General features: G+C 55.5%; 1 protein-coding gene across 16 annotated transcripts in view; it reads right to left on the bottom strand.

The window, feature by feature from the left end:
• Positions 1–3: 3 nt before the first annotated feature.
• MAPK8IP3 (mitogen-activated protein kinase 8 interacting protein 3) overlaps positions 4–24864 on the bottom strand; it is a 54335-nt gene continuing 29474 nt past the window's right edge. For 7 of the 16 annotated variants that reach the window (XM_059692644.1, XM_059692646.1, XM_059692654.1 and 4 more), the window contains 26 exons: positions 24489–24579; positions 24133–24251; positions 13662–13673; positions 12753–12770; positions 11333–11390; positions 10874–11026; positions 10007–10088; positions 7921–8051; positions 7381–7437; positions 7128–7298; positions 6234–6360; positions 5980–6075; positions 5690–5848; positions 4906–5071; positions 4416–4598; positions 4136–4325; positions 3914–4033; positions 3756–3836; positions 3601–3668; positions 3334–3482; positions 2555–2726; positions 2358–2471; positions 2127–2165; positions 1797–1976; positions 1542–1691; positions 4–1464 (listed from right to left, as the gene is read on the bottom strand). In XM_059692644.1, the coding sequence (XP_059548627.1) occupies positions 1343–1464; positions 1542–1691; positions 1797–1976; positions 2127–2165; positions 2358–2471; positions 2555–2726; positions 3334–3482; positions 3601–3668; positions 3756–3836; positions 3914–4033; positions 4136–4325; positions 4416–4598; positions 4906–5071; positions 5690–5848; positions 5980–6075; positions 6234–6360; positions 7128–7298; positions 7381–7437; positions 7921–8051; positions 10007–10088; positions 10874–11026; positions 11333–11390; positions 12753–12770; positions 13662–13673; positions 24133–24251; positions 24489–24579 (3008 nt within the window). In that variant the 3' untranslated portion in view covers positions 4–1342. The remainder of the gene's footprint in view (positions 1465–1541; positions 1692–1796; positions 1977–2126; positions 2166–2357; positions 2472–2554; positions 2727–3333; positions 3483–3600; positions 3669–3755; positions 3837–3913; positions 4034–4135; positions 4326–4415; positions 4599–4905; positions 5072–5689; positions 5849–5979; positions 6076–6233; positions 6361–7127; positions 7299–7380; positions 7438–7920; positions 8052–10006; positions 10089–10873; positions 11027–11332; positions 11391–12752; positions 12771–13661; positions 13674–24132; positions 24252–24488; positions 24580–24864) is intronic. The other 9 variants (XM_059692651.1, XM_059692657.1, XM_059692652.1 and 6 more) reach the window with 7 other exon arrangements.

Raw genomic sequence — 24864 nt, 5'->3', positions numbered from 1 at the left:
AGGTTCCATGGTAAGACATTTATTACACAGAGCAGATACGCGGGTTTGCTTGCAGGGCCAAAGCCTGAGGAGAATCGCCACCCAGCCCCTTCCCCCAGCTGCATCCACCCAGATAACACCGGTCATCCTGGCCCTGTGGGGACAGACAAGGACTTGACATACATCACAGTGGAGAGGGGCAGGCGGTGGGAGAAGCCTACGCTGCATGTGACTGCAGTGGTCCTGGCTGGGCTATGGCACGGCTGCCCAAGATCTGTGCTTCTCTGGTGGGAGGTGCGTGGGCAGCAGGGCCGGGGCTGCCCTGATCAGTGTTTCTCGGAGCAGGAGTAAGGCCTGGGCCTGGGCAGGTGGGGAGGCAGCAGTCCAGGGCGGTGCCCTTCAAAGCGGGTGGTGCATGCTCCTAGAGCCAGGGAGGTGGCCCGTCCTGAGCCCTTAGGGTCTCCGCTGTCAGCCTGTCAGTTGCCCTTAAGGGAGAAGGCCCCACCACCAGCCCGAGGCACTTAGTAACGTGTCTTGGGAGCTGGGCTCCTTGGAGACTGCTTGGGAGGCAGGCCCTGGAGCACACCTTCTTCCATCACCCTGAGGCCGATCCTGTGTCCTAGTGCCCCCCCACCCCCCACCCCTTCCTGAGGCTTGGGTCTGCCCTGGCAGCCTGAGAAACCCCACCCTGGGGCCTTCCAGGAGGAGGAGGACTGCAGGGCCTGCTTCTATAAGGTGGGTCTTCTGCCCAGGAGAGGACACATGGGTTGATGAGGGCTGGTGAGAGCCTGCCACACAGGGAATCGGGGAACATGAGCAGGACGAGGGTATCTATCTTCTCACACAGCTGCCCCGGGAGCCTGGATACATGCTTTCATGCCATTTCCTGGGGTGGCAGGGGCAGGGCATGGGGGAACCCAGGGAAGGCTAGTGGCTGGGCTGGCTCCCTTAAGGTCAGACCCCACCCCCCTCATGGACAGCAGGCAAAGGCAAGTGGGCCTTGGCTGTGAGGACCCTGCTTCCTCCCCTGATGAGATGGGGAGCCCATGGTGCGGTTGGGAGCTCCCTGGGGAATGTTCACTCTGGAATTCTGCCTTGTTCTGGCCCTCCAGTGCCCTGGGTCTGGACTCTGGACTAGGGGCTGGCCAGGAGCTGCTTGGAAAAGGGTGTCCCCAAAGGCTCTGTCCCTCCCACCTCCCACCCAGATCCACTTTGCTGCTTGCTGCCCCTGTCAGCTCCCAGGCCGGACCTAAGGTGAAAGCTGCAGGTTGAGAGGTTAGAGAGGGGCTGGTGGGCTGCCCCATGGGGCAGGGTGGGCATATGTACATGATGGTGCCAGGTAGGGGGCAACAGAGGCCATGCCTCACTCGGGGGAGTAGGACACCTGCCACACGATGATGTGGCTGCGCTCGGCCTTGGACAGCATGGGCTTCACCTGGCTCACGTCCCCTGCACTCTCCTCCGTCTCATCGTCCTCCCCATCGCCTGGGGAGAGAGCAGACGGCTGTGAGGGGCGGCCCCTGCCCAGGAGTCCCTGGGGCCTGAAGGCAGCTCCCACTCACCAATGCGGAAGTCAATGTAGCCCTCCCCGCCACTCAGCACCAGCACATTCTTCAGCTTCTGGCCCTCGGCCTCTGAGGCAGGGGCGGCAGGCCCGGGGCCCTCGGACGGGCTGTCCAGCACGCTGCCATTGAGAGTGGCCAACACGTTCCCTGTCAGGGGGTACAGGGGCCTTAGGAGGACAGCCAGAGCCAACATGCAGGCTCCTGAAGGGAGGCCACGGGTGCCACCTGCAGGGAGTGGGGCCCGCCGCTCACCTGGCACGGAGACAAAGAACTTGACAGCGTCGCGGTGCCCATGGAAGCAGAGCTGAGCCTGGGCCATGGAGCAGTAGGGGATGAAGCTGCTAGCCGACTTGTCGGTGCTGTCGTCGCCGTACACGTGGATGACGCCTCCTGGGCGGGCCCCCTCCCCAGAGGTAGGGGATGTCTTGTTGGCTGTTGACAGAGAGGAGCCTGGAGGGGCTGAACCCATCCACTGGGAAATTTCCAAGCGGGTGGGGGCAAAGGGCAGGAGCACCTGTGGGGCCCGCAGGGCATCTTGGGTGGGGGGCTTCTGGAGAGCGGGAGGCAGGCCTGTGGACTTACCTCGGAGCCCCAGGAGCTGGCCTCGGTGCAGAACCACAGCTGGGGGAGGCGAGGGGCAAAGCATGGAGGGGAGAGGAGAGAAGCAGTCACAGGAGGGGCAGGACAGGACAGCTGTGGCCAGTGCAGCCATGTCCTCCTGAGTGGCCTGGCAGAGCACACCCGCCCCGGGACCCTACCACATGCCCTTTAGCGGCTGCCTTCACCACCTCTGCAGGTGTCTGGGTCACTCACTCTCGGTCAGCGGGATGGAGATGACGACTCCATTGCCGGTGCCCACCCAGAGACGGTTGCCCGCAATAAGCAGGGCCGTGATGCGCACGAAAGAGAAGCCCAGCTTGCCGGTGCCTGGGGCGTAGGGGGAAGAGTAGGCGGGGTCAGCGCTGGCTCAAGGCCCAGTCTGCCCTGCTAGGCCAGTCCAACAGCCTTACCCAGCATCTTGCTGACGTAGGGCTCGATGTCCACGTCCTGCAGGTGCTGGTGGGTGTGGGCGTGATACAGCCGCAGTGTGGAGTCCAAGCGGATGGACACCCATACCCCGTCGCCGATCCATGCCAGTTGCCGCACTTGGCTCTCCCGCCGCGGGTGGGCATCAAAGGACTTCTGCGGGTCACAGCAGCCCGTCAATGGGAGCCACGGCCACGGCTTCACCGATGTCTACCCGCTCACTGTAACCTTGGCTCTAGACCAGGGGTCCTCAAACTTTTTAAACAGGGGGCCAGTTCACTGTCCCTCAGACCGTTGGAGGGCCGGACTATAGTTTAAAAAAAAAACTATGAACAAATCCCTATGCACACTGCACATATCTTATTTTGAAGTAAAAAAACAAAACGGGAACAAATACAATATTTGTATTTGCATGTGGCCCACGGGCCGTAGTTTGAGGACCCCTGGAATAGAGCCTGATTGGCTCTGGTCTAGGCTCCTAGGAGGGCCCCAGCCAACCGCCCCACACCTGAGCCCGCATTCAGGTAGCACAGGCACCAACTTGACTTGTTTCAGAACGAAGCAGCAGGTGAGCTCCAGACAGACCAGCATTCACAGTCCAGCCACCTCTCCCTGCCTGTGACCTTAGACAAATGAGTCACTTCCCTGAATGCGGTTCCTCTGACCCCACGGAGCCCCCAACATCTACCAGAAGGTGTGTCGGGAGCAATGCTGACAGCAGAAGCCCCTTTCCCTCCCTGAAGCCCCTACCACCAGCACTTGCCTCTATCTGCATCGTCTTGGGCTGAATGACGTGCACCTTGTTCTTGTAGCCGCACCAGACACGGTCGTACACAACGGCCATGCAGCGGATGGAGTGGTGTGGGTGGCCCAGGTCCATCAGATGATAGTTGCTCAGGTCCCACTGGCCATCTGCAGAGCCCACCACACCGGCTCAGGCCTGGCCAGGTTCCACAACTGCTCACAGTGAGTGTGGTTCACACCCTGCCAGGACCATCAGATGCCGCCCACCTGCCCACTGCTGCCTCACCTTCGCCGCGGTGGAAGATGGCCAGAGTCCCATCTGCCAGAGCCACCAGCACTCGTCCTTTCACGTGCCTGGAATGGGAAGGTGGTGAGCCAGGCTCAGGCTGGGCCGTCCAAGGCCCCCTCCTGATGCCTGGCTCTCGGCTAAGAATCACATACACCAAGCTCAGCACGGAGTCCTTCAGCTTGATGGAGTGCAGACACTTCTTCCAGTTGGATACGGCCGAGTGCACGTACAGCCTGCAGGAGAAGGCTGAGGTAGGCAGGGGCTTGCCCAGGGGGCCCCGCCCCACTCCTGCCCCCAGAGCCCCACGTACCAGCCGTTCTGGGCGCCCAGCCACATGGTGGGCGAGGCACTGCTGCTGGCCCCCTTGGGGTCTCCACTGGGCTCAGGCTCGGGCTGCACATCACTCGAGGTAGCCTCTGGCCCATTTTCACTGCAGGAAGAACGATGGCTCTAGGATAGCCCATGGAGGCCAATCCCTGCCCACCTGTCAGCCTTCCCTCCCCTCTGTCTCTGCCCCATCTCAGAGGCCCACCTGCCAGGCTGGGCACTGGGGGGTGGGGCAGGGGCCAGGTCGGTGAAGACGTGTTCCGTGAGGGGCCCGGGCCGCACTGCAGCTGCCTCTGCCTCACTGGGCCCAGAGTCAGGGACTTCTGTGGCCTCTGTGGCCTCTTCCGTGGACTGTGAAGGGTTGACCTTCTCATTGGCGGCAGTAGCCACCTCCCCTGTGGAAGGGAGAGGTAAGCTTGGCTGGGCAGGGAGAGGAACAAGGGGGCAGAGAGAAGGCTGCTCTGGGGCTCAGGCCCAGGACTCACCCTGGCCCTTGTCCAGCACCGGGGTGTCCCCCCGGGAGGAGCAGTTGCTCCGCGGCACATTGCAGCGTGTGGCGCAGCCCACGAGGGTGATGCCGGCCAGCACCCCGTCCGCACCAGAGTCCTCAGGGTTCACGTCGCTGTCTAGGAAGATCTCCCCGGGAGGGTAGTCACTGTCGCTGGCCGCTGCAAGACCACACCCAGAGCTCATGTCCCATTGGGGTGTGAGGGAGGGAATGGAGGTCGCCTGCTGGTGCCATCCCACCTGCTTCTAATCGGTGAGCAGCACATCGCATCTCCTGTGTCCTTAAGACTAAGCAGGATGAGGCCACCAGCGTGGCCCTCCTCGCACCCTCCCCCACCAGCTCCCGTGCCCATGGGGTGTCACAGAGGCAGGTGCTTCCCTGCCAGTCTCCTTACATAACATCCTCCTTGTCCTCTGAGCAGCACAAACACTCCCTCCTGGGCACTGGCTCCTGTGGGCGGCACTCACCGGGGATGCTGGAGATGCACAGGACATGGGCATTGCAGACGGTGAACTGGTCCACCACGGTGCCTGGCTGGTTGGCGTCGATGATCACCACCTTGCTGGTGGTCAGGGTGCTGGTGAGGATCCACACCCGGCTTGAGGTGGCGTCTGTCTCATGGAGCTCCTTTGCCTGTCAGAGTACAGGCGACCAGGATGGTGACCAAGGGTGGGTGGCTCCAGCAGCCACCTGGGGTCATGGGGCCTCCTGGGATCTTTAGGATCTAGCCCTGACCACCGCCTTAGGGGTACGGCTGTCCTATCCCTTAGCCGAGGGTGAGCATCAGAACTGCACTTTGTATCTGGATTGCCGGCTCGTGTGGTCTCACTTCCACAGAAGACCGTGAGCTCAAGCCATTGGGCCACTGGCTCCCAAATGATGCCGGACACAAAGGGAAGCCTTGGGCTCCAAGTGCTTAGCCTCCTCGGCGACAGTGAAGTTTGTTTCCTGCAAGGAGAAGGCCCTGGGGGAACCTGGCCCCTTCAGCCCTACTGCCTGCTGAGTCTTGAGCCCTCTGATCTTCCCCACCCGCCACAGCTCCTGGCTCCGAGGTGCTGGGTGGCAGCTTAGCCCTGGGCCTGCCCTCGGGAGGGGAAGGGAACCTCAGATAAGTCCAGTCGTGGGGCACTGTCCCTAGCTCCCCTGTTTATGTCACTCCCACCCAGATCCTGGTGCTGGGCAGAGCCTGAGCATGCAGACGACAGCAGACAGTACAAGCAGAGGCAGGCCTTCCCCTCCTGCCACTCTGACCTTTTTCTTCTCCGGCGATGTGTGGTTGCTCTTGGCTTCTCCTTCCACTTCCCGGTTGCAGGTCAGGGGGTCAAAGCCTGGCTCCAGCTTGACTCCATTCCCAGTGTGGTCCTCACTGGGTTTCCAGCCGCTCAAGTTGACGCCCGCAGCACACCACAGCTGGGAGAACAGGGGCGTCAGGGCTGCTGCAGACACGGGACGGGGTCTTCCCCCGCTTCCAGACCTGCCGGGGTTCAGCTTCTGGGTGGGAACACTCCCTGCTCCGCCCACTTCGTCGGAGCAGGGCTCACCTTCATGGTGGGATCCTTCTCTACCAGAGGGCGGCAGTACACCGGGACAGGCACGTTCTTCATCCGTGTGTCCTCCTGGCCGCCGTTAGGACTCAGCTGCAATCGGAGGCAGAGAGGCGCTGTGGGTGCGAGGCCTGGGGCGGCTCAAGTGCGTCCGCAGCAGCTCGGCTACCCATCCCTCCAGAATCAGGGCCGAGGCTGTGGACGCCCGTGCCTCCACCCGCCCTGCGCATGCGCACTGTGCCCCGCAGCACCTGCTTGTACTTGGCCGGCAGGCTCCAGCCGCAGGCCTGCAGCCGCCCGTCGTCGTTGCGCACGTGCTCGCGCACCTGGCGGTACTGCTCACGCTTCTGCTCCCGCCTGGCAGAGGAGGTGCAGTCGCTGGGCGAGAGGAACGATGGGATACTTCTCAGGCTTTGGTGACCCACAGTCCCACAGGCCTGACCTCAGGGAGCACTCCCTCCTGAACCTGTCCTGTCTTTTCCCACCCAGACACGGCTCCTGCCGCTCCAGCTGGGCGCCCGTCAAAGGAGAGGATGGCTCTCGCAGCACTGGGCTTGGAGACCGGACCCAGCACCTGCCATCGTCCAGGTTCCGTTCTGCTGTCCCTGTCGCTCAGGGCCCACTGGCAGGGACCATAGCGCAGCCTCCCATCCCCCTGGGCCTTCCAGGGAAACTTCCACAGCTCTGACACAGGCACAGACTCCCCCATTTCTGCCCTGGAGCCCTGGATTTCTTGGTTTCTAAACAAGGGAAAAACCAAATTACAAAGAGGAACTTATTCCCCAGGAAGACCCAACCCCGTGGGAAAATTTCCTGTCAGCTCCAAGAGTCCTTGGAGCACAGGCGTGCGGGACCAGCGTGCTGAGTGAGACGCCAGGAGGGGTGCAGCGCTGGGACTAGCAACAGGGACTGTGGGGGGTGCAAAGGGACAGCCGTGCTCCCACTAGGGCGTGGAGGGGCGCACGGTGTGTTCATGAAGACATCATGACCCCTGATGCCTCGGCCAGTGTCCTTCCCACCATGGACTCCATCCCCTAGCACAGTCCCAGAGCATCCAGGCGAGGCAGGTCCTGCTCAGTGCCTCTGGGCCACCTGGCCGCCCCTTGAGCCATGTGGGAGGTGCAGGGAAAGGGTGGGACACTCACTCATCTGGGAAGAACTCCAGGGGCCGGTTGCCTGCTGAGATCTGGCACAGGGCGTGGCTTCGGCGCTGGCTGAAGCCTGCTGTGGTGGGTGACTTGTAATGAATGTTCACTGAGGGGTAGGACCGCTTGGCGGGTGGGGGGCTGGACGAGGAGCTGAAGAGGCGGCTGAAGCTGCCAGCAGAGGCATGGGAAGTGAGCGGTGGGCCTGGGGTAGGCCTCCCTGCCCCCTCCCCAGCCCAGCGCCCCAACTCACAACTGCCAGATGGTGGACTTCTTCTTCTCCTGGACAGATGGGTGCTCTCGGGATGCTCTACAAGGGAGGCAGGGAAGGGGCCCAGCTAAGCCACTGCCCAACCTGTCACCCCTTACCCTGCCCAGCCATGTGCACTGCACTCAGCCCACCCACTGCCCACCCACGCCTATGGCCAGGCCTGGCCCCTCCCAATCTGACCAGACCCCACTCTTCCTGGGTTCCCTCTCGCCTCCCTCGAAGAAGACCCTCATCCCGGACACACGGGGAATGGAGCAACCGAGTAGAGGGCGTCCTGGGCAGGTCACTCAGAACTTCCCAGAGGGGCCTAGCACACCAGCCCCCATGTCCCAGCCCAGCTCGAGCCCAGTGGGCATCTCCCTGCCAGGCCAGGGCTGCAGGGGAGGCTCAGCTCTCCTGGCCCCAGAGGCCCCCACCTGGGAGCCCCCTCACACTTCCTAGAAGAGGGAGGTGGGTGGGGTAGAGGTCAGCCTCCAAGTCAGGACCTCGTAGAGGGACCCTGCGGGCAGCCCTGGAGCCCACCTGATCATCTCGGTCCACCGCACAGCTTCCTGCAGCTCCATCAGCCGCTCCTTGTACTGGTTGCGCTCCATCAGCACACGGGCCATCTCCACCCGCGTGAAGCGGCGGCGCTGCGCCATGGGGATCTTGTCCTGCAGGGAAAGGGCGCCGCTATTTAGCCAGCGAAGGACCAGCTGGCAGGTCGGTCCAGTGCCCTCCAAGGCCAGGTCGCACCGAGATTCCTTGTGGGCTGGCCTCCGGGTGTGGGCAAATCCAAGTGCGGGTTCCCACAGACTCAGGCAAATGGGTGGGGAGGGTGTGGGCAGGGGGACATGGAAGTCTACCCACCCACAGGGCCTCCCTCTTTCCAGGTCACAGGATTCCCCTGAGGGCACAGTGACTTTTCCTATGAGCCCTGGGCACCGTGGCGATCCTAAACGCCTCAGCCAACACTAACAGGTGGGACTGGCCCAAGGGAAGCTGCAGGGGGAGGTGCTAGGGAGGTGAGCAGGGCCTGGGGTCACCACATCCACGCTGAACACTGGAAGGTGTTTTATGTTATTTCATTTTTAAAATATGTTTTTATTCATTTTAAACAGAGAGGAAGGGAGATGGAAAGAGAGATGGAAACATCAATGAGAGAGAATAATAGATCGGCTGCCTCCTGCACGCTCCCTACTGAGGAATCGAGCCTGCAACCCAGGCATGTGCCCTGAACCGGAAGAGAACATGACCTCCTGGTTCATGGGTCAACACTCAACCACTGAGCCATGCGGCCAGGCCGCACGCTGGAAGTTTTGGTGGGTCTGTGAGGGGTCTGCTGTTGGCAAATGCTGTGACAGGACCAAGTTTACTCTGTGAAACTGAGACCTGGGGAGCTGCTGGCTGGTGCAGGGGCGAGGGGCCCAGAGGGGAGCTTCCAGTGAGGGCTGCACCCTCCCCCTGGGGCCCCACCACATGCAGCCCAGGCCCCACAAGCAGGCAGAGGCCCCTCCCAGGCACCTCCCTCAGCATGTGGGAGCGGCCGGGACGCCACAGTCCCCGGCAGCTGTTTCTGCCCGGGAGCGCTTGGAGTGAGGGTGCAGAGGAAGGCCACTGCTTCCCGAGTGCCTGTGTGAACTGCATCCTGATGTGAGGGTCCTATGACCCGGAAAATAACAGCGAATGAGGCGGAAGACCCGGGACTGCCTCCTGCAGGGAGCAGAGGGGCCGACTTGCCTCAGAACGTTCAGTGCAGTGCACCTTGGGGAGGAGGTGGGGACAGATGAGTAGGCAGAGGGCCTCCCAGCCACTGAGCTACGCAAACTGTTTGGTCTGGGGACAGTGGTGACTGACGCTATTTCCGCAGCCTTGCTCTACCAGCTGGAGTATATGGGGCAGTGGCTATGCTGCACAGGCAGGGAGACCCTGCTTGTGACTGTATAAAATGCATCCACTAGGTCCTAGCCAGTTTGGCTCAGTAGTTGGAGCGTCTGCCCTTGGACTGAAGGGTCCCAGGTTCGATTCCGGTGAAAGGGAAGTACCTCAGTTACAGGCTTGATCCTCGGCCCTAGTCGGGGCACATTCAGAAGGCAACTAATCAATGTTCCTCTTTCTCTGTTTCTCCCCCTCCCTTCCACTCTCTGAAAGTTAATGGGGAAAAAATATCCTTGGGCCCTGACCGGTTTGGCTCAGTGGATAGAGCGTTGGCCTGTGGACTGAAAGGTCCCGGGTTCGATTCCGGTCAGGGGCATGTGCCTTGGTTGCGGGCACATCCCCAGTGGGAGGTGTGCAGGAGGCGGCTGATCAATGTTTCTCTCCCATCGATGTTTCTTAACTCTCTGTCCTTCTCCCTTCCTCTCTGTAGAAAATCAATAAAACATATTTAAAAAAATAAAATAAAATAAAAAATAAAAAATCCTTGGGTAAGTGTTAACAAAATGCACGCACTAGGATCGGAAGCTAAGGGGTCCTGTTCTGACATTATGACAACCCGGGTGGGGGAGGATGCTGCTGGGTGTGGTCATCACACAGGTGGGGTGAGGGTGACGGGGCCCAGAGGGAAGAGCGCGTCCCTGGTAGCCCGCCCACTGCCACCCCTGCCCCACATGTTAATAGTGGAATATACCAATTCTGTACAGAGATAGCTGCTTACATCCTCCCCCTCTTCTTTGGGTTCACGGCGGGCAATGATGGCCTCGGACTTCACTCTGCAAGATGAGAGGGACGCCAGGAGGAGACTCAGGACTCTCCCCTCAGGTCCTAGCCCCTGAGCATTCTTGCCGGTGCCCTGACACATCTGTCCTGGCTGCTCCAGCCAAGGCACAGGCCCTCCCCTCAGCGATCAAGAACTGATGGGAAGGCAGAACCAGCTATCCTTCCTGGCACAGGCAGCGCAGGCACCAGGCAAGCCTGGAGCAGATGTGGTTCCCACTCCCACAAACTGGGCACAGGTGCCGCCGGCCTGAGGCCCTCCTTGCACGTCCCCTTTCCCATCACCTCTCTGGGAGAACGGGGGAGGATCAGGCTAGAAGAGAAAGGCTACAGGGAAGTGCAGAGCTTCCCAATGGGGCTGCATGGCTGAACCTTAGCTGTCAAGGGACTGGGAGCCACAGGGGAGCCCAGGGTGTGAAGGGCAGCCAGCTCTCAATCCCCGCTCCCTCCTCCTGTATGAATGTAATGTGTGAGAGCAGCAGGAAGGCTCAGCTCGGGCCACTAAGGAAAGGGCACCCCAGACAGGACCACCACCCTCCTGTGGGATTCCAGTGAGGAAGGAGACGAAAGGGGTGGGGCTGACAGTCAACCCAGTAGCTAGTAGGTGGGGTGGCGGAGAGGTGAGCATGCAAAGTGAGCCACTTTGGGAAGGAATGACCACTGGGGTGTGGCTGGCAGAAAGGATGACAGGGCTGGGATAGAGGCCCAGCAGGGATCTCGCTCTGCCCTCCAGGCTCTCAGGCCTTGTCCCGCTGGGACCCCCACCCGCAGCCCTGCTCACCTCCTCAGCTCCTCCTCCAGGTCCTTGATCCGGCTCTCCAGCCTCAGTTTGGCTTGCCTGGCAGCTTCCAAGTCCCCCTTCAACACCTCCTGCTCCCCAGACAGCTGGTCCACTTTGGCGATGAGGTCATTCTTCACCACGTTCAGAGCGTTTCTTTGAAAAGGCAGAGAGACCGAAGCCTCCTGTGAACCAGCCTGGACATTCTGTGATGGGGTCGCAGAGGGGTCCGCCCGCGCTTGTGTGTCTGAGAAGGCACAGCCTGGTCCAGGACGGGGCTCCAGGTGGTTACCACGTGCCCCCACTAACAGCAGTGGCCACGCTCCCCAGGAGGGGCGAGCTCAGCCGTGTGGGTCCAGGTCCTCCTGGGGGCTGCCCCCTGGGCTGGGCTGACATGGCTGTCACAGGGAGGCCTGTGGAGGGCTATCTCAGCACCGGGGGCGTCGACAAGAGCGTTCTTACTTGGTTTCTAGAAGCTGTGAGTTCTCCAGCAGCAGATTCCCCACTTCCTTGCCCATTCCTGAAACAAAAGGTGCCGAGGTTTTTTGCCTGGTAAAGCCAGACGCTGACTGATGCCACCACCTGCCTCAGAGTAACAAACATCGCCCAGGGAGCAGCCCACCCGAGAGGGCTGGTAAGAGGGCATCCGGACTAGAGGCGTGACCTGCAGGAAGACGGGCTGCAAAGGGAGGCCATGTAGACCATAGGGGAGGCCTCTGCTGGCCTTCAGGCGGCTCTCCACCCAGAATGTGGTCAGGGATGAACCTGCCGTGTGCAAGCCCCAAGGGGGTCCCAGATGGTCTCCGAGAGGCACCGAGCAGGTCTCATGGCCTTGGAGGCAGCAGGGCTGGGCTGACATTCTGGACCATGGGTGGGGTTGGGTTCCTACAGCTTTCTACCAACACGAAGTCTTTGTACCATCAGGGCCCAGATGGCACCAGCCTGAGCTGACTCAACTGGCTCTGTGCATCCACCCCAGTCTCAGGCCCCCCCCCCATCCCAGAATCACCCCTTTTACCCCACCCTGTGGCTTCCCGGCCCATCATGAAACTGACCCCTTTCAGAGCTGCTCCCCTCACCCCACCCTAAGGGAATGGAGGTTGGAGCCATGGTGACAGGAACACAGAAGACAACACAAGATACAGAGAACACCTAGCCGAGGAGATGGGATGGCCCGTGGCAGGCGCAGCCCTCCACCACGGCTAGGAGCAGGACTGAAGGGACTTGGCCCAAGGCAGTGGGGTCAGCAGGTGAAAAAGGGAGTGGAAGTGAGGACAGCGCTCCCTAGGGCTAGTGCCCAGAGGGGCTCACCTGGCTGCTCTGTGACCAAGCCCCACAGTGGACCCCAGAGACTAAGCTCTCCGCAGACATGTCACAACCCCCCCCCCCAAGTACTGAATCTAATCCTTTTGCGTCAGCCCCCACACCCAGGTCTGTCCCTTTTATTTTCCCTCCCCTCTGCGATCTAATGCAGTCGTGAGACAAGACACATAGGCACGCAGTGTGCTCAGCTTCGGGTTCTGTCTCCACTCAGACCTCCTGCCTCACCTGGGCCTGCCTCCTCCTCGGATGGGGCACAGCGGGCACCAGGCAGGCTCAGCCCAGACAGGCTCCCGGGGGCCAGCCTACCCTGAGCTTATGGAGGCTCAGAGGCTGGGTCTGCCCCTCTCCAGCCGGCCAAGGGTCTGCTCTGAAGGAGGCTGTTGGGATGTCAGGGCAGAGACCCCCCACTCCTCATCTCTACCCCGGAAGTCCCTGCTGACCCCACCTCTGCCTCACCATGCAGAACAAAGCAGACGGCTCATGAAGCATGAGAAGGTGTCGGGTAGACAAAGGAAGCCCGAAATGAGACACACACACTGAAATGGGGCCGTGGCCTTACCAAAAAAATCATCGCGCACTATGGTAGCAGTCCCAGTCCCACAGGAGATGGGCAACCGGGCGGGAGAAGGATCAGGAGAGGCAGGGAGAGAAAACAAGCGCATTAAGCCTGGGTGGACAGCAGTGGAGGTGTTAGAGGGCTACTTCTCCTGCGTGGGAGTGAGACACAGGAGCAGGATGGGAGGGAGCCAGCTACTCCTGGAAAGTTTATCTGTCGGTTGCACAGACCACCAGGCCAAGAGCACTTGCCGGGGAGGTGGAAGGTCAAGGCGATGCGCTGACACTTACACCACAACCTGGGTGGTGAGGGGCAGGTAAGCCACTTGAGGAAGAAGTCTCTGCAGGGAAGGAGACTGTGCCCGGGACCCTCGCGCCTTTGCACACTGCAGAGGCTGCACCTGGGATGTGGGGGCCTTAACACCTCCTGCTGCAAAGCAAGGGAGCAGGATCTCAGTCCACCTGCCACATGGGGAGAGGACCCTGAGCTGCGCTTGGCGGAGGCCTCACTGGATCCCTGGCTCCTGGGATGCACCCGACAGAGAGACACCACAGACCTGGGCCTGAGGCCTTGCCCAGGTAACTGCCCTATGCTCCTAAGGGCTCTGTAGAACCTTAAGAAATGACCGTGGGGGATTCATGACTTTCAAAAAGACAGGTCAGGGCACAGCTTCTCCCTCAGAGGTCAAGGTCACCATCAGTGGGCTAGGGAGCAAACCAAAATAAGCTTCCAAGCGGCTGCAGGCTGCTGAGCAAAAGCACGTGTGCCTTAGAGGCCTGGACGGAGTCAGGCTGCAGTGGTGGCTGCAGTGCGACAGCAGCAGGGCGTGTCCCTGGGGCACCACCCCGCTCCACCTGGACTCCACTGTGGGGAAGAGGGGACTACAGACAGACAGACAGGAGAGATACACACCTGAGAACTCCCCTGGGGCCATGTCCAGCGAAGCACAAAATGACAGGGAAAGTAAGTGACAAAGGTCAATTGGTGACTGGAACCAACAAAATAAATTCTTAATAAAGAAAAAGCAACAATGATCAGCCATTTCCACGTTGACAAGCATAAAAGAATGCAAGCAGATGTCACCAGGCCTGTGGTGACAAATCCCATTGGGGGCAGAAACCCTGAAGGAAAAGGGAGGCCAGAACAGAACATCTCTCAGTCCCCAGGGGGCACAGAGCACCTAGAACCCCGGGGAGGGGGTGGGGGAGGGGGAGGGGTGGGAATCTAAAGCCTGCTCACCCCTCTAGTTCCATTACCCACCCATCAGAAGAGCCAGCCCTCTGCAGACCTGTAGAGAGAAGAGTATACGTGTGATGGTTGTGTGTGTGGTTGCCTGGGGATATTGTGTGCATGGGAGAGTGGCTGTGCATGTGTGCATGAGTGTGGCTGGGTATGTATGTATGTGTGTGGTTGCTAGTGGGTGGGGTGCCAAGGGTGTCCAACCACAAAGGCGCCCCTCAGAGTGAGCAAGCTCTCTGGAGTGAGTGAGCCGCAGACAGGCACCGGCTTTGCAGGGCCCCTTGGCCAGCCTAGATCTTGCAGGAAGGGCACAATATCAAGTAAGGGATGACCAGAACACAGGCCCACTGTGCAGGAAGGAAAGCACTGAGTCAGAGCGGAGGCGGGGCAAGGCATGCACTGTCCTCACATGGGTCCAAACTGCTCTCTGCTACACAACTGCCGGTAAGACCACACTGTTCCACTGGGCTCATTTCACAGATAAAAGAGATGGTATAAAAAGCCACTTGACTTAAATGGCAAAATACATAAACTGTTGCAGGAATTCAAATAAAAAAGTGCCCCAGTTCAAAAGTGCCCTCTCTTCCATCTCTCCTTCCCAGGACAGCCACTGTTAACATTTGATATCCTTCCTCTCAGACCTCTTTCTCTATAAATATCAGTTTTTAAAAAACAAAATCACAAGCACACTATCCATCTTCTTGGGCAACTTGCTTTATCTCACCTAACACTGTATCACAAAGACCCAGGATCACCTCCAACGCTGCCCTGTTCCTGCACAGGAACGCCCCATCATTCACTACGGCACTCACACCGTGACTGTGTGGGGCATATGGTTTTGCGTGGGCAGCCAGGATACCACAGTGCACAGCCGCAGGAGTGGGCAGGTGGTGCTGCTTGAGAACCTGTGGTCCTGCTCACTCTAAGTGTCCAGCCAGTAGCCCACACTGCCGGCGCAGCTCCACCAGGGGGGCAAAACAGAGCCTACTTTGTCTTTGTCAATGTTTGTTTTTTTTAAACATATTTTTATTGATTTCAAAGAGGGAGAGGTAGAGAGAGAAACATCAATGATGAGAGAGAATCACTGACTGGCTGCCCTCTGCACATCCCCCACTGGGGATCGAGCCCACAACCCAGGCATGTGCCCTGATCGGGAATTGAACCTGGGACTCTTCAGTCCGCAGGCCAATGATCTATCCACTGAGCCAAACTGGCTAGGGCTGTCTTTGTCAATCTTTTGAGGAAAAAGAGTTATCTCTATTTTCTCTCAATTTTTATTTCTGTATTATTCCTGAAATTGAGCACCTTTTCATGTTTATTGGTATCTTCTGTAAATACCTTATTTTATCCTCTGTCCATTTTCTATTGTACTTGACGTATTTTAATGATGGAGATCATAAACACATATTCTCAATTTTCATGTGGTCACACCTGTCAACATCTTCCTCTATAGCTATGGCTATGAAAAGACCCCAAATATGAAAATGCTCTCCAATATTCTCCCAGTTCTATTATCCATGTATTATTGTGTTTAGACCTTTTTTTTATATAATGTTTTTATCAATTTTAGAGAGAGAGGAAGGGAGAGGGAGAAACATTGATCAGCTGCCTCCTGCACACCCTCTACTGGGGATCAACTCCAAAACCAGGGCATGTGCCTGGACCAGGAACTGAACCTGTGACCACCCCATGCAGTGGGATGATGCCCAAGTAACTGAGCTGCACCGGCCAGGCCTTATGCTTAGATCTTTAATATCTTTAATATATGTAGGTATATTAAAGATCTAAGCATAAGGCCTGGCTGGTGTGCTTCAGTTACTTTTGTATATGATGTGAGGTTGGGATCAGACTTCATTTTTCTCCAGTATCTCTATCCCACCTACTTTCCAATGACTTGAAATGCTGCATTTATTATATATGATTTCCCACCTGGCTCCAGGTCTGTCCTCGGTTCTTTGACCAGGAACTCAGAGTCATTGGTTTTTCGCTGTCCAGAGCTGCCTATTTCCATCATTGCCATCCTGCAACCTTTTTCTTTCTCAAAAATGTCTGGACTATTCTCACACATGTACTCTTCTGGATGATCTTCAGAATTCATTCAAAAAGTTCTAGGAAAGAACCAACCCTGTGGATCTTTTTACTGGTACCAAATGAATTCATGTACGAACAACAGGTTGATCTATGATGCCACCTGACAGCTTTACGTAGCTCAGTCTTTAGGTCCAAGAATTTGTCATAATTCTCTATTTACATGGGGCCTCTTTTCTGTTCTTCAATTATATTTTCTAACTCTCTTTACAAAGATTTTTCTATTTCTCATGGTTATTTATAGTCATTTTACTTTTTTAAACCCTCACTTGAGGATATGTTTTTCTGATTTTAGAGAAAGGGGAAGAGAGATAGAGAAACATGGATGTGAGAGAAAAACATCAACTGGCTGCCTCCTGTACATGCCCAACTGGGGATTGAACCTGCAACTTAGGTATGTGCCCTGACAGAAAATCAAACCAGCACCTATTCAGTGCATGGGATGACGGTCCAACCTAGCCACACCAGCCAGGGCTATAGACATTTTCTAGGTCTCATTACAAAGTAGTGGGGACCTACTGCTGGACCCGAGTGAGGCAGAGGGGAACCAAAGTCAGACTCTAAGTGATGCAGGGCGGGTTATTCAGACTCTGAGTTTTTGTTTCCTCATTTGTGAAACGGAGACAAAATCTCCTTAGCGTAGGCTTGTTGTGAAGTCCCTGATAGAGCACCTGGCACCGCTAAATGGAGTATTAATTCCCTTACTCCCTAGTTATGTCAATTCTATGCTGCATATTTTCATACCTTAACACTTCTGAAATTATAAATGGGTTTATAATCAATGGCATGTTATAGTTTAATTTGCAGCAATTGTTTTCTTTCTTGGAGATTTCTAAAATAATAGTATATGATTGGTGGTGGTGTAGATTCAATGAAATGTAATAATATATGTGTACCCCTTCCTTCTTTGCTAAAGGAATTCACAGTCCAAATGGTGAAAGAGGCATGAAAGAGCCAATACAGGTACTGAGAGTCTGGGGATGCTGTCAGCAACTGCGCCAACTGTCTTAAAGAATCATCTCTATCTTATTGCTTAGATCAGTGGTTCTCAACCTTCCTCATGCCACGACCCTTTAATACAGTTCCTCATGTTGTGGTGACCCCCAATTTCATTGTTACAAACTGAACATAATTAAAGCATAGTGATTAATCACAAAAACAATATGTAATTATATATGTGTTTTCCGATGGTCTTAGGCGACCCCTGTGAAAGGGTCATTCGACCCCCAAAGGGGTCGCGACCCACAGGTTGAGAATCACTGGCTTAGAGCATTAATGTGTTTCTGAAATGACAAGATCTTTCCACTGTGAAAACTGTCACAAGCCAGGCTGGTGTGGCTCAGTGGTTGAGTGTTGACGTATGAACTAGGAGGTCATGGTTCAATTCCCGGTCAGAGCACATGCCCAGGTCGTGGACTCAATCCCCAGTGCGGAGTGTGCAGGAGGCAGCCGATCATTGATTCTCTCTCATCAATGATGTTTCTATCTCTCTCCCCTCTCCCTTCCTCTCTGAAATAAAAAAAAAGTCACAAAACCAAGACTGACAGAACTACCCATTGTCCCAGTCTCTTCCCGGATCAGCCGCCACAAAGGAAACCTAGGGTCAGGCGCTCACTCCTGCAACAGGTACCGTCAGAAATACAGTGAGGGGGGACCAAACTCCGGTCACTGACACTGTGCTGAGCCACACTCAAGTGATGCCCCCCCCCCCCCAGTAGACACAGCAGGCCGCCCTGAGTCAGTGCTCCACCCAACGTCGCACTCCACCCTCTCCAACTCAAGGCTGCCTGATTTTCACACGCTCATTGTGCTCAAGGCTCTGGAAAGGCACCAAAAGGTCTACCACCCCCGAGAGCAGGGGCCCATTTCAACCAGAACTAAGTGATGCCCAAGAGAACCACCATCCGGCCAAAAATAAAGCATCACAGGGGCAGGCTGAGTGCACAGCATCTCACACTCTGTCCATGAGAAAAGGGTGCTGGTTTCCAGTCCTCAGAACAAAGACCCACCAGCTGCACTGATTAAACCTTCTGAAAAGATCATACCGAACTCCCTGTGCTGGGACCGACCCCAGGAGAGTCCTCAGACACCGTTACGGTTCCCGGGACCTACTACATCTGACTGAGAATTAATGACCCCATTTTTTAAAAAAATATATTTTTTATTGATTTCAGAGAGATATAGAAACATCAATGATGAGAGAGAATCATTGATCGGCTGCCTCCTGCACGCCCCACACTGGAAAATGCCTCACACACTGGGGATCGAGCCCACAACCTAGGCATATGCCCTGACTGGGAATCGAACCATGACCTCCTGGTTCATAGGTCGATGCTCAACCACAGAACCACACCGGCCAGGCAACTCTATTTTAAATTACTGACTCAGCCCTAACTGGTTTGGCTCAGTGGATAGAGCGTCAGCCTGCAGACTCAAGGGTCCCAGGTTCGATTCTGGTCAAGGGCATGTACCTTGGTTGCAGGCACATCCCCAGTAGGGAGTGTGCAGGAGGCAGCTGATCGATGTTTCTCTCTCATCAATGTTTCTAACTCTCTATCCCTCTCCCTTCCTCTCTGTAAAAAAAATCAATAAAATATATTTTTTAAAAATTACTGATTCAGTTAAGGTGGCCTCCAGGTAAAATTCACTAATGTGCAGTTTCTAGTTCATCATTTTTTCCTCCCATCACTGTTTATGGAGATTTTGTACGAAAGTGACATTTGGAGTGATGCCGCCTAAATCGGGAGTCAATGATGACCACAGGACGTGGCCACACAGGGCTCCGAGCATCCAACAGCCCCTAGGGCTCCGAGAAGGGAGGGAGGGAACGGTCACGTGAAGAGGCCCACCAGTGAAGAGAGCTCTGCTGCAGACAGACGGACAGGCAGGCCACCCAGGGTCACGGGCAATGAGGAGGCTGGTCAGCACTCCTACAGAATCACCTGAGGGGCCAAAAGTGTAGCAGGAGCACTAGAGACGACAGGCAAAAGTGGGAATGACCCGCACGTCCATCAGTGGAAGTGTGATCCATCCAGACAACTGACCACTACGCAGTTATAAAAAGGAATGAAGTTCTGAAATCTACTCCAGCCTGGGTGAACCTCAATGGCACCATGCTAACCGAGCCCAGCCAGACAGGAAAGACCAACTGATAAGAAACGTCCAAAAGAGACAAAAGTATCAAAAGTATCACCAGGAAGTAGAAGAGTGAGTGCTGCAGGCTGGGGAGGGGCGGGGAGTGACTGCTAACAGGTTTCCCCTTGGAGGGTAAAATGTTCTCAAGTTATGTGCTGATGACTGCACAGCTCTGAAATGCTCACAGCCATTGGATACGCTCTAAGTGGGTGAACGGTATGGAGTGAAACTCCATCTCAATAAAGCTCTCTTAAAAAAGCACAGTGGTTGGTCAGAGTCAGGGCTTCCATTCTGGGTTGGACCTGGGTTCGAGTCCTGGCTCTGTCCTTTCATCTCATCCTCCCGAACCTCCGTTTCTTCATCTATAAAGTGAGGATACGAGCGGTATGATGGACTAATGTGGCTGTGCACATAAAATGCGGGTGCTACTGGAGATAGGTACAGGTGCGGTGGGACCCTGCTCCGCCTCCCTACAGTCTATTTCCCACCCCTTCCTGGCCAGCGGTGGCCTCTGACCCCCTCCATGCTTTTCTGGGGAGGAGGCTTTTATGTGTTTATCAAATTCCCAAAAGCTCAAGAGAGCCTCCTGATGTGCTGTGCCGGTTCTCAGCACACAGGCGCGCTCTCCGGGCCTCCCTCGCCGGCCTGTAGGGTTGTGGCCTGCGAGGTTGGCCGGGCAGACGATGCTACTCCAGGACTCAGTGTGAGTGACCAGGTAACAGCCTCGACTCCTATGCCTTCTAACGCTGACATGTGGCCTTCCCACGCACGGTACACCTGCTTGACAGCCAGGCCCTGCCCCTGTGGTGTGAGTACAAAGCAAGGGAGGCACCCTCTGGGAAAGAAACGTGTAGCCAGTCCTCAAGAGTCACACCCTCCACCTTGAGGTTCCCACGTCTAAAACTCTGAGCTACAAAGCCCATCAGAGGAGAACCAAGATGGCGGCATAGGTTAACGCCGGAGTTTGCTGCTTTGAACAACTACTTCAAAAGTGAAACCAAAAAACGGAAGGGACATCACCCAGAACCACAGGAACGCTGGCTGAGTGGAAGTCCTACAACTAGGAGGAAAGAGAAACGCATACGGACACTCAGAGGAGGCGCAGTGCTGAAGTCAAATTCTGAGGTGCGGAGTGCGCGGAGCGGGCTGGCTGCGGAGGGCGCGGTTGTTGTTTTCAATCGGGAGGGAGTCGCAGACTCTGAGCACCAGATCCGGGCGAGTCTTTAGGGACCCAGACTCAAACGGGAGAAGCGGGACTGTCTGGCTTCGGTCAGAGCGAGTGCAGCTTTCTCTCCGAGCTTTGCAGCGGGTGCTGGGACTCAGAGAGGCAGAGCCCCTGGGGACAGGACTGAGAGCCGCCATAACTGCTCTCTCCGGCCCACCCTGTTGATCCTGTGCGACCCGCCCTGCCCAAGCCCTGCACAGAGGCATTTGCCGGATAGCCTCAGGCAAAGGCTAGATTAGCACCTCCCTAGAGGACAGAAGTTCTCTCACTGCTGACACAGCTGATTCTCATAGCCACTTGGCCTGGAGGTCAAACCCTCCCTGGAATTAGCTACAACAATCAAGATTTATCTATAAGACTGCGAACAAAGACCACTAGGGGGTGCACCAAGGAAGCATAACAAAATGTGGAGACAAAGAAACAGGACAAAATTGTCAATGGAAGAAATATAGAGTTCAGAACCACACTTTTAAGGTCTCTCAAGAACTGTTTAGAAGCTGCCGATAAACTTAATGAGATCTACACGAAAACTAATAAGACCCTCGATCTTATATTGGGGAACCAACTAGAAATTAAGCACACACAGACTGAAATAACGAATATTATACAGACGCCCGACAGCAGACCAGAGGAGCGCAAGAATCAAGTCAATGATTTGAAATGCGAGGAAGCAAAAAACATCCAACCGGAAAAGCAAAATGAAAAAAGAATCCAAAAATGCGAGGATAGTGTAAGGAGCCTCTGGGACAGCTTCAAGCGTACCAACATCAGAATTATAGGGGTGCCAGAAGATGAGAAAGACCAAGATATTGAAAACCTATTTGAAGAAATAATGACAGAAAACTTCCCCCACCTGGTGAAAGAAATGGACTTACAGGTCCAAGAAGCTCGGAGAACCCCAAACAAAAGGAATCCAAAGAGGACCACACCAAGACACATCATCATTAAAATGCCAAGAGCAAAAGATAAAGAGAGAATCTTAAAAACAGCAAGAGAAAGAAACTCAGTTACCTACAAGGGAATACCCATACGACTGTCAGCTGATTTCTCAACAGAAACTTTGCAGGCCAGAAGGGAGTGGCAAGAAATATTCAAAGTGATGAATACCAAGAACCTACAACCAAGATTACTTTATCCAGCAAAGCTATCATTCAGAATTGAAGGTCAGATAAAGAGCTTCACAGATAAGGAAAAGCTAAAGGAGTTCATCACCACCAAACCAGGATTATATGAAATGCTGAAAGGTATCCTTTAAGAAGAGGAAGAGGAAGAAAAAGGTAAAGATACAAATTATGAACAACAAATATGCATCTATCAACAAGTGAATCTAAGAATCAAGTGAATAAATAATCTGATGAACAGAATGAACTGTTGATTATAATAGAATCAGGGACATAGAAAGGGAATGGACTGACTATTCTTGGGGGGGAAAGGGGTGTGGGAGATGTGGGAAGAGACTGGACAAAAATCGTGCACCTATGGATGAGGACAGTGGGTGGGGAGTGAAGGCGGAGGGTGGGGTGGGAACTGGGAGGAGGGAATTATGGGGGGGGAAAAAAAGGAACAAATGTAATAATCTGAACAATAAAGATTTAATTAAAAAAAAAAAAAGAAAGAAAAAAAAGAAAAAGAAAAAAAAAAAAGCCCATCAGAGATGTGGGCAATGATGCGCACCCACAGGCGTCCATGACAGCAGTGTTCAGACAGCAAAACTCAGAACCCAGAGAGAACTGCCTGGGTAACTTGCAGTCACATGAGGAAACAGTTAAAAAGTGTAGACCATTAGAAGCTCAGGGAAATGGCAACATCATCCACAAAGAAAAGGAGACATGAGCTGACCACGCACACCCCGTGTGATCTACGGTGCCTGGAAGAGTGTCACCAAGACATGAAAACACTCATCACAGCATGGGGGGGGGGGTGTCCTTTTGTTTTCACTCTCTTCTCGGTAATTTCTGATATTATCTGACTATTATAATATGCGTGTATCATTTTTCCAAAATTAAAAAATGCCTAAAAACAGAATATTTATGTCATTATCTGAACTATGTAAAAAACAGTGGAAGGACATCAAAATACTACTCGTGATTGCCCCTAATTAGATTTTTCTGAATATTAATAGCTTTTGTATATTTATAAATATATATTTTTACAATGCTTATAAAAATTCCATTAAAAGTACATATTGACGAAAGTGGACATACTGTTCCTAATCTTAGACGAAAAGATTTCAGTCTTTCACCACTGAGTAAGAACATAATTTACAATATACACTCAAAAATGCACAAGATAATAAATTTCATGTGTATTTTACCACAGTTTAAAAATTAGCTGAAAAAATTTCCATTTCAGACACAGGAGGTGCTGGCTGACACCCCAATTAATTATGCTCACAGGTGTTCCCTACCCCAAGACAATCAACGTATGAAAACAACCAAGAGGCTACCCCAAGACGAAGAAAGTGACAAACTGCTAGACTGAAAACACCAAAGCGACTCTTCCACGCAGGCCCAGGCCTGCCAGCCGGTGCAGCCGGAAGGCCGCCGTGACCCTGGGGACCGTGCTGACCACACGAAGTGCCCAGCATGGGAGCCCAGACCCGATCTGGGGCGTCAGTGTTCATCAGTGAAGTGACAGCCACAGAAAGACGAGCAACAAAAGCCCTTCAGTGTGAGCAGACAGCGAACTACAGATCACGACGCAGAAGGCAGCCCTCGAAGACTCTGGGGGAGGAGAGCAGTTTCCGTCCCGACGTGCCTCGTGCACCGCTGAGGCGGCTGCCCCGGTTGCAGATGCTGCTCCTGCCCAAGCAGTGGGGACAGAGCAGCCCTTTCCCTGTGAGCCACTTCAGGGGAGCTGGGTGTGGGGAGAGGACCCACAGAACCACTGCTCCCTGGAAACACAGCCACACTCCGCCCCGAAGCCCACCCTGCCAGGGGGTCAGTGGGGAGGAGGCGCTGAGCTATAGTCCCCGAGGTCCTGGAGCTCTTCCCACAGCCTGGCTTGGGGGACTAGGCTGCTTCTTAAGACTCGGGCTCTGGTCAGACGGTTGGGGTTAGGGGTCTTCAGGGGTTGGGGTGGGGAGCACACAAACACACGATCAGGACCAGGAGGTTTGAACCCCACTGAGACTCCCGGGGCGACACTGACTTCCCGCCTGCCTGGCTTCGAAGCATATGGGCAGTCCTTGGGTACCAGCAGCTGCCTGGCAAAACCCAGGTGCTCTACATGCCTGATGGCCACCCTGGGATGGAGGGAGGACCAGGAGCCAGTCTGTATCGAGTGGCCAGCTCTGCACCCACATCAGACCCAGGCGCAGGGAGCTCTGGTGGAGGCCAAGGTGCTGAGGGCACAGAGGCACACTGACCTGCCTGGCATTTTCCTTTTGGATGGAGGAGCTGGCAACAGCCTGCCCTTCACACACTCCTAGGGAGTGGACTGCCTGTGGGCAGGGGCGGTGCTCCAGCCTGGTGCTAATTAGCATGGGTGTCTTCCTGGGTGAGAATTGTTTTAAAACTAGGTAGAGGCACAACTCTGAGTATTCTGTAAGGGGCTGAGTTTTATGGTGTGTGAATTATATGTGAATAAAATTGTAGGAAGAAGTTCTAGCTCACAGCTGACAGAGACTTGGCTTTCATCACAAATGAAACCAACAACAGCCCAGGGCCCTAGGGTCAGGAGACAGCTTGTGTTTACCTAGCAGGTCGGCCCCTTCGTCCACGTCCCCGATGACCTCGGACCCCGCGGTCGACAGCTCGTGGTACAGGGAGTCAGTGTTGATGCCAAAAGCCTTGTTGACAATCCCCTGGGTCGGGCTGTGTGGACACGCAGCGGGGAATGGCAGAGTGAGTGGGCAACATCCATGGGCCCAGGTGACACCCTACACGGCACTCAAAGCCAACACTGCTGGTGCAGGGGCAGGCGTGGTGGGGGGCAGCGGTCAGCCCGACATCCTCCCACTGTGAGAGGCTGTGGGGGCCCCTCAGCAAGGGCAGCGACTCCTGAGGTGAATGCTGAGCCGACGAGGACCCGGCCCTGGGCCCAGTGAGTACCTGTTGCCAGTGCGGTCGAGGCGGGGCTCCAGCTCTGGGGTGGAGTCGATAATGTCTGGAACATCAGACCACTCGTCACTGCTGCCCATGCCTGGGGGACAGAGGGGGACAGGGGTCAGGAGGGTGCCTGAAGTTCCCTGCATTACTCACGGTCGTCCTCTGGCCCCAGGTCTAGAGACCCCTGCTAGACTACCGCCAGGGAGACACCCTCAGGAGAGGGTTTTCCCAGGCTGGTGGCGGGTGGGGCTGTCCCCCAGAACTGTGCCTCCTTCTCACCATCTCCTGTGAACAGGACACCGTCCCAATTTTTCTCCCCCTTTTCCCTAGATGTATCTGCTGGATGGTGGTGGTCTGCTGTTAGAAGCTGAGTTGAGTT

The sequence above is a fragment of the Myotis daubentonii genome, chromosome 4 (genome assembly GCF_963259705.1).
Source record: "Myotis daubentonii chromosome 4, mMyoDau2.1, whole genome shotgun sequence".
NCBI classification, from domain to species: domain Eukaryota; kingdom Metazoa; phylum Chordata; class Mammalia; order Chiroptera; family Vespertilionidae; genus Myotis; species Myotis daubentonii.
Note: the sequence above shows the minus strand (reverse complement) of the source record. Positions and strands in the feature narration are given on the sequence as shown.